This window comes from Pogona vitticeps, chromosome 4 (genome assembly GCF_051106095.1).
Source record: "Pogona vitticeps strain Pit_001003342236 chromosome 4, PviZW2.1, whole genome shotgun sequence".
Classification (NCBI taxonomy): domain Eukaryota; kingdom Metazoa; phylum Chordata; class Lepidosauria; order Squamata; family Agamidae; genus Pogona; species Pogona vitticeps.
Genome location: NC_135786.1, coordinates 27,296,493 through 27,305,557, shown reverse-complemented (window position 1 = coordinate 27,305,557; position 9,065 = coordinate 27,296,493). Strand labels below are relative to the sequence as shown.

General features: G+C 48.8%; 1 protein-coding gene across 1 annotated transcript; it reads right to left on the bottom strand.

Annotated features, from left to right (window-relative positions):
• Positions 1–4,723: 4,723 nt before the first annotated feature.
• On the bottom strand, positions 4,724–9,065 carry MAFB (MAF bZIP transcription factor B). The gene has a single exon (XM_072996959.2). The coding sequence runs from the start codon at positions 8,179–8,181 to the stop codon at positions 7,207–7,209; it is 975 nt and encodes a 324-aa protein (XP_072853060.1). The 5' UTR covers positions 8,182–9,065; the 3' UTR covers positions 4,724–7,206.

The window sequence follows — 9,065 nt, the reverse complement described above, 5'->3', positions numbered from 1 at the left end:
CACACACACACACACACACACCTCTTTGACATATAAGTCCCACTGTGGTCCACGGCAAATAACCCAGGGAGTAAGTGTATGGTACTTACTTTCCGGTAAACCTGCCTACGGACCGTGGCAGGAAGGTTCAGTAACTCTTTTGCAAACACAGATTGCGCTTCCCGGGCTCCATCCGCTGCAACTAGAAAACAGGAGCCGAAAAGGGGAGGGGAGCGGCGGGGCGGGGAGGGGAGGGGAGAAATGCCCGCTCTCCTTTTCCCAAGATGAGGCTTGTGTCGATCGTTCTGAATCCAGAATGGAGAGCGGGAGATGCTCAAAGTAAATACGCCGCCGCTTCCTTAAGCCGGCCCGAGAGCGTGATGGAGAGCTCGGAATTAACCCTCTCCTCGCCAGAAAGTTAGGAAGGGTGAGAAATGTCCCAAGGAAACGAGGAGCCGAAAGAAGACGGACCGGCAGGTCTACCAAAGAAAAGGTTCGAGGCTGGCGTCCAACCGCTACACAGAGAGCCGGCCGAATTTCGTCCGATGCTCCCCTGAATGAATCTGCTTTGGAGCAAACAACACGGAGGGAAGAAACACGCTCACACATACACACGGGGTGTGGGGGAGAGGATTCAGAATAGTGTAGTTGCCTACCCATTCCTTTTAATTCACATTTATCTTCCCATCACAGTTAGTATTTGCATTCGGAATCAGTCTATGCGTTCTATATATATGTATACAGTATATATACCAATTACTTCACCCCCCTGAAATTTCCCCCGTGATATCCGTTCGTCTGTACGCGTCTCTTTCAGTACGACCATTCAGTTTATCTTCCACGTTGACTGTAGGCTGTTCTACGCACGTGCTGACTAGTGAGTATGTCCCATAGTATGCACTGAAGCTCACTTCTAAGTAAAAAATGCAAAGAGCCCTGTCCTTCATTCTTCCCTAATCAAACCTCTATCAGCCATTTTATCAATTCTTCCTCTTAGCACTTGTTCCAATGCTTTTGTCATTCAGAAGCACTGCGCACGTACATCTATCTCTGGTCCACCGACCCGTCTCCCCCCCCCCCTCCAGGGGGGTCCTTCTTCCATTCTACTCAACTGCCCTGTCCTTGATGGCCTGTACACGTGCAAGATAACACTCTAAATTTCTTTAAAAACGTTTTTTATACAGCGGCAAACTCAGGATTTGAAGCACAGCTAAGCGGGTGTGGGAACCATCTTCTGTCGCCTCCCCTCATCTCCGGTCGTTTAAAACGAAGTTTCAGTTCTGTAATCTGTAAGAGGCAAAAATATGGGGGGTTTGGGATGGGCAGGAGGGGCATATTTCAAAAAGGCCCCCTGGGGTCTGTTTTGCGTCAGGGTCGTTGTAGCGCTATAGGTGTTTACACAAAAGTAAGCCTTGCACCCAAGCAAGCAGGCGTAGCATCGCAGCCTGTACGTGGCGTTCCCACACACGCACGCGCGCACACACACACACATCCACGCATAGCCATTCACACGACCAATTTCCTTCGGTGTCCCAATAGGTCTGGAACTTCTAGGAAGGTAGCCGAAGAAACTTTCGCCTGAATCCTGTTTGCCCAACTTCCAAACTGCCGGATGGTTTCCTCCCACGCTTCCCTTTCCTAGCGCCGTGTAGTTTCTACACGCGCTCCTCTTCCGCGAGAAGAGAAGCAGCGCCTGCTTCCGGGCGATATTCCTAACCTGAGGGAATGGCTACATCGCTGGCTTGAGGAGGAAGAAGCTCTAAGGAAAGGTCGGGCCTCACCAGTGCTTAGTGTGCCTTATCTTTCTTTATTGTCTAAAACCAGCTAAACTGAACTCCAAAAGGAGCCGCGAACCTCTTGCGAAGGGACGGTTTCTAAAACAGGCCTCTCTCTGCCCTTGAAGCTGCGCCTCCGGGAGGTGACGGGAGGGGAATCTGGGCAGCTTTCTGGCGCTTCACTCAGGCCTGATTTCCTAGACTCTGAGACCTAGAGAGCGGGAGGGAGGGGGACGTTGCTCAATTAGCTTCAGTGATTTATTCAATGCATGCATGGGAGGACATTAATATGCAATGGCAGTTCCCACGAACAATATTCCTCTTAGGCCTTCCGACAGCCCGAGCGTGCCTCCGTCGGTGTGGGGGGGGGGAGATAAAGCCCTCCACTTGCTCCCTCTTTTGCTCTGCAAGGCCTGCTGTCCCTTGCTTGGGGTTGTACATGTGTCGGACTGGGGTGGCTCTCCTCTCCACCTCCCAATTTACCTACAAGCCAGACTGGACTTCCCAAGGCCCTCTCTTTCCAGTGCGGTTGTGTCCACCATTGCCAGCATTCCAGCGATCCATCGTTCAAAGGGACTATTTCGCGGTGCAGTTGTGCCGCTTTCCCCACTACAGTCCACTGAGTCCCGACTTTTCCCCACTCACGATCGTGATCTCTTTGTCTCACACTGGAAATGTCAAAAGGAGATAAGGATTTGCGCACGCACACACGCGCACACACACACACACACGCTCCGGGTTTTAGTGGGAACTTTCAAACACAGAAGCATACCCCCAAGGCTGAGATTTCGTACTTGCAAACTGCCAGCCATGCCGTGTTGGAATCAATGGGGATGCGCCTACTGAGGAGTAATAGCGCACTTTTTCCTCAGCAAGCTTCCTTTCTCAGGGAATTTCCCATTACGTTTAAGAGACTTTCCTCCTCAGTATGCGTAAGGCTAGGAGTCTGACCACGCGCCTCCTCGGGGAGACAGTCCCCTTTACCTCAGCGAGGCTTCCTTGTGAGTAAGCGTGAAGTGTTGAGTGTCACCCTCAGCGAAGTCGGCGGACGACGGAAGAGGCCTGCTGGCCTGGGTGGCTGCAGAAACGACGAAGCGCCTTGTGGCGCCTGAAAAGCTTTCGGATTTGTTATGACTCAAACCTAAAGTCAGGATCGGAGAATGAAGGCCGGAGGCTTTTGGAAATAATATGCCACGCAAATTCGGAAGCGGGTGGCGGAGGGTTGCTTTCCAGGAAATGTCAGCCCATCTTTGTCCCAAACTTGGACCTCGATCCTGAACCGACGGAAGTTGAGACCCACTCTTTTCTCCTCTGGTGTACCGAAATCGGTTCAGTTCACAATCAGAGGATTTCACACACACACCCAAGAAAAAGAGTAGAAATGTTGGATATCACCCTCGTGTTTTAGAGCACACACACCCGGTTTGGACACTGTCGGGATTCGAGGGAGAAAACACGGATCACCTCTCGCCGCCTTCAAACGAGACATCTCTTGATCAATTTTCACCGCGAGCCACAGCTGGAGGAGTTGACAGAGGAGCCTAACGTGGGAAAGCAGGAATGGCCTGTGGCGGCGAGTGGAGGAGGTGAACCGAGGAAAAGAGCCATCGGAGGCTGTATGGAGGGGGCCAGCCTAAGGAAATACACTCGGTGCACCCGGATCCTATAACACCCCAGTCGCAGCCAGCAAGCCTTGGGAAGGACTGCTGGTGACTCCACGCAAGTGCCTCCTTATACTGAGAAGGATGAAGGTCACCTCGTGTTCCACCCCCGTCGGGGATTTAATTTAGTGTACAGACCGACCCACAGTGGTCCATGCAAAAGGGACGGGGATACTGCTTCTGTACCGAGACGGTAGATTCCTTCCCCCCACCGCCCTAGACCGCCTTTCCCCGAGACTAAATTGCGTTGATTTCCAAGGATTCGTCCAGCCCAGCACTTATTGCGGCCTCAACCGGCCACGATCCCCGAAATGTCCCGGTTCCCATGAGAAGGCACGCTTAGATGTAAACGCTATTGCAAGGTGGCGTTGAGTACAGAAAGTCATGGCATTCTCTTTTTAAAAAATATATAGGATTATATTATCTTTACAGTATTAAGTTCAGTGCCTTGAAACCGGTTTAAGGGAGGGCAGGCGGGCAGGCCAAGAGATTACACTCAATTGGAAAATGGGGGTAATTTCATTGGGCCTGTGGAATGGCCTGTGGGGACTTAGGCATTGATAGAGTTCTACCGGGGTTAAATCTTGCCCTGTCCCTAAAATGGACAGAGAAGTCTGTTTCAAAGCAACAGATGCTCCCAGCATTGCCTCTGTGCCTGGTAACCCCGCCCCTCCAAATTAAAGACAATTAAAGCCTGTAGGACTATCCTCCCCAAACTAAAATTGGTGTCTTATAGCCTCATCCTATTTTTTAAAAAAGTGGAAGCACTTGTTCAAAGCAATGGTGTTTGCTTCCAGGAAAACATGTGTAGAAACAGGGTGCCACTTACTGCAATCTGGAACATAAAAAGACTAAACCATGTCACAGTTTACTGGTGGTGCAGTTTCAACTCAAACGAGTCTGTTAGATTATTACCCTGTACCCTGACTATTAATTACTGCAAGCTGACTCACGTGTGGCTTAACAGTAGTAGTAGCAGCAGCAACTCCTAGTGGGATGGTAAGAAGGTTATTATAATCCTATGGATGGTACATCCAATTAACATGTGGCACTTTTCTGAGTAAAAGACAAGCAACACACTAGTTTACTCAGCTTGCAGATTAAACAGGGAAATAAACATTACTTGAAGTAGTATAGAGTGCATCTGATTTGATGAATTTAGACTTAAATATTAAGAGATACCCCGGTGCATTAATTCAGTCCAAGAGAAAAGTACACCCTCCAAAGAAAATTCCATTTCAATGATATTAATAAGCAAAAATAGGAAAACATTTTAATAACAAAAGAAAAACCAGAAACCAGTCTGAATACAACTACAATAAGACCAAGAGGTGTTTTAATATTTTTTTCATATCATAAGCAGGATTTGAAATTGATCCCTTCAGAATGTTTACATGAAATAAAAACAGTATATTTTTTTTTGTTTCTGCAGTTGCAATATTGCGACTTCAACACAGTTGAATCCGTAAAAACCCAAAAGCTCAGGGGGTATTTTTCTGATGCATGACTATTAATATCCACAATATTTAGAACGGCAAGCACCATGCTTTTCATTTATCACGATTCTTGGTATTACTGTTAATTTATAAACTAATACAAACTTAAAATGCATCCGGCCAGCAGTGCCAGCAATCCCTAAAAGGAAACTAAAAAATAAAGGTTTTCATTTTGGTATTTTTGTCAGTGCAACGTAAAATCCTTTTACTGACCTGCAGGAGGAAGAGGGAAAATAAAAACAAAACAGGAAAAACACAAACAAGGGAAAAAAATTATAATAGAACACCCATAAGACTCAAAACTGTTAACTATTAGTAGTTGCTAGAAAATTTGGCTAAACTCTCACTGGCTGCATGAAGAAGCAGATTAAACATTGCAAAAGAATACTTTTGAAAAAGTGAAGTCTGTGTCTTCAAAACAATTTTCTTTTTTAAAAATGCTGAGCTGTTTTTTATGCATTCAGAATTTATTCATACTCTTAACACTGACCAACTTAGCTCCAATCAGAACCTAAGTACAGTAATTGAGTTGCTCAGGTCTCAGCTACTGAAATGGACTTGACTAAGAGGTGACTAATTCTTACTGGGGTGAGGGGGAGAGAAGAGGCAAAAAGTAACAGCCAGTTCTAATCGATTTTATTTTCCTGAGTGTATGATAAAATCAGGTAGCCCAAAGGGAATAGGCACATGGAATGATGGGTTGCAGTTAAACCTCAGCAAATTCATGTACTGCCACTTTAAATATTATTCTTCCTGGATTACAGATTTTTTAAAAATTGCTTTCTGAAGGACACCTTTCCCAAAAAATAATTCCTTGAAAGTTCACTTTAATTTACTTTAGTGGAACTTAATTTCTTTATAATCACATGAACTCATCAACTCTCCTAATTTTCACAGAAGTTGACTTCCAAGTATACTTAACATTGGGATGTTCAAAAGTTGGCTATACTGTATGACTTTTTGCCCCAACAAAAACCAAAATGAAAACTAAACTTTAAAAAAGAAGTAACAGCTCTTAAAAGTGCACCAAATGTACAAAGTTATTTTCTGAATGCAAAATGCCCAGAAATCTCACCCCCCCACCCACACACAAGATTAGTTTAGTTTAAGAATGATCAAAACCACTGAAAACCAGCCTGCTGAAATGTTCTTGTGTTTTGCCCAGTGTGGGTTGATGTGGCTGATATTTACAAGCTAACAGAGGGCCCAATCCACCAAACCTACTCTCGCACACAGCCTCTGTTCATTTCAGTGGGGCACGCACAAGAGAGGTTCATGGTGGATGGAGCCCAGCTTTTTTTTAATAAAAAAATTAACAATAATTAGAGAAATAGGAACAAACAGTTGCATGAGCAGTAGAAAGAGGACTTTTTATATATAACTCATGACATTTTCTTACCCAATGAAAGAAGACAAATGAACAGGGGGGAAAAAGAGAAGAAGCTATGGTCAATGACCAACGACATGCGAAAAGTTTAAACAAGAAAATGGTACAAAATAGAAGTTACCATACATGTCCAGCATGCAGGATTAATATTTTTAATGCAGATTTTTTTCGTATTTTTTTCTATATAACCAAGCAGGCAATAAAACCCAGGAGGTTCTCTCTCTCTCTCTCTCTCTCTCTCTCTCTCTCTCCCTTTACATTTTCTTTCCCTCCCTCTTCCCCCCCCCCCTCTTGCACAGAAACTGTCCCATGTGAATTCTGTCTCTCTTCTCTCAAGGTAGGCAATATATGAAGAGTCTGCATATATTGTCCTCTCCTTTTGCAGAGAAATTGTGCATGCTCCCTCTCTCTCTCTTTTCTTTCTTTCTTCCTTCTTCCTTTTTGTTAAAAAGAACTCCAAAGCAGGTAATCTAGATGGTTTGTCCAGTGTCCATCCTTTCGCTCTGCAAAGTCCAGGTTAAAGTTCTACAAGCAAGCAATCGATTGGTATAAAACATTTTATTTCAACCAGTCCTCTTCTTTCCTAGCCCACTTCTGTCTCTTTCCTCCCCATTTCTCTCTCTTTCTCTCTAGCTGGCCAACTAAGATGAAAAGTTGCCTCTCCTCCCCTCCCATTCGGCTAATTAATAAGAGGGCAAGAGGCTGCAAAGACTTCGCAGTCATGGATTGTAGATCGGTCACCCACCCACCCCCAACCCCAGGCCTCTGGTTTATTCTTCTGACACTCTTTCTGCTCAGGAGGACAAATGGGTGGAGATGTCAGCAGACGGGAGAGGGGGGACAAGTGGGGAGCGGGTGGGTGGGAGCTTCGGTTGGTTTTAATTTTTTGTTTGTTTGTTTAAATGGACTCACATGAAGAACTCCGGGGAAGACGGGTTGTCACTGGTGGATCCGGCCTCTCGGAAGCTATTGCTGGCCAGTTTCTCGCACTTGAGCTTGTAGGCGTCTCTTTCTCTGGCCAGCCGGGTCACTTCTTGCTTGAGCTGTTCCACCTGCTGGATGAGTTGGGTCTTCTCGTTCTCCAGGTGGTGCTTCTGCTGGACCCGCTTGTACCTGCAAGACTGGGCATAGCCTCTGTTCTTCAAGGTCCTCCTCTTCTGCTTGAGGCGTATCACCTCATCCTTGGTGAAGCCCCTCAGGTGCCGGTTCAGCTCTCGCACTGACATGGAGACCAGCTGGTCATCGGAGAACCGGTCCTCCACGCTACTGGAAGACGAAGAGGAGGAAGAGGAGGAGGAGGAGGGGTGAGGTTGGTGCGTGTTCTGGAGCTGCTGGGAGGAGCTGGAGGCAGTGGAAGGGGTGGGAGACGGCTGGTGATGGTGAGGGTGATGGTGGTGGTGGGGATGCCCGTTGCCGGACAGGTCTTCGTGGGTCACCCCGGGGTACTGATGGTGGTGATGCTGATGGTGGTGATGGTGGTGGTGGTGGGCAGCCGCAGCCCGGAAAGTCTCGAAGCTCTGGAGCTGCTGGGGCACCTGGTGGGAGCCGATGAGGGCCTCCACCGCGTCCTCCGGGGTGAGGTTGAGGGCCTCGGGGTTCATCTGCGGGTAGCTGTTGGCCATCCAGTAGAGGTCCTCCAGGTGGGTCTTCTGCTCGGTCGGGCTGAAGCTGGGCGAAGAGGGCACCGAGCTGCAAGGGGTGCTGATGGGGGTGGAGGAGACCGATCCAGCCGGCTGGAGGCGCGTGCAGTGCCTGCCCGAGCGATCCGCTCTGCCCAGGGGCTCCTTCTTCACGTCGAACTTCATCAGGTCAAAGTCATTGACGTACTCCATGGCCAGAGGGCTAGTGGGCAGGTCGGGGCCGATGCTCAGCTCGCCAGCCATCGCGCTGGGGGTGGGGGAGGAAGAGTCTCCTCTCTCCCGACGGAGAGGGAGCCCAGAGGAGGTAGTGGAGGAGGAGGAGGAGGAGGGGGTCCCTGCTTCGCCGCCTCACTCCAGGGTCCAAACCTCCCGAGTGCCAGCCAGCCCGAATAAAACTTTCTTTCGTCTCCGCCTCGCCGCCGCTAAGCCACGTCCTGGAGGGACCCAGCGACACCGCAGGGAGAAGGGCGACGCGCTGCTCGCTCTCCCCTGCCTTCTCTCTTGCAGGAAGGCTGCAATGCAATGCAAAAAAAAAGAAAAGGGGAGCAAAGTACGGAAGGGAGCGAGGCGGCGGCAGGAGCGAGGTGCCAAGCTTTTCTTCTTCTTGCCAGAAACCCGCTGGCAAAAGAAAAAGGAGAGGGTTTTTTCTTGAAGAAAAAAAAAGAGAGAGTGAGTGAGTGGACTGGAAAAAAAAAATCCTGCGAAGCTAAGTTGTTGCTATTATTAACGGTTGTGTTTCACGCACTCTCCCTCCCCCTCTCTTTGCAGGGGGAAAAATGCAAGAAAAAGAACAATAATAATAATAAGCGTTCTCTTGCTTTTGTTTGTAAGTCCGGCTTTCTTCTCCGCCCACTAGCGCGACGGCGATCGCAGGAGTAACTTTTTTTTTGCGCTGGCTGTGCCGCCTCGCATGCGGGGCGGCCGCTGGGCTGCAGAGCTGCGATCGCTCTGGGAAGCGGGCGGGCGGGCAGGCGGAAGGCGACGCGGGCGGGCGGGAGGCAGGGAGGACGAGCGGGCGAGCGAGCGAGCTCCGCAGCGATGGGCGCTCGGCTCCCCGCCTGCAGCCTCCAGTGCGGAGTGAAGAGCTGTGATTCGCCAAGCCGGCCGCCTCGGCGCCTTTATATTGC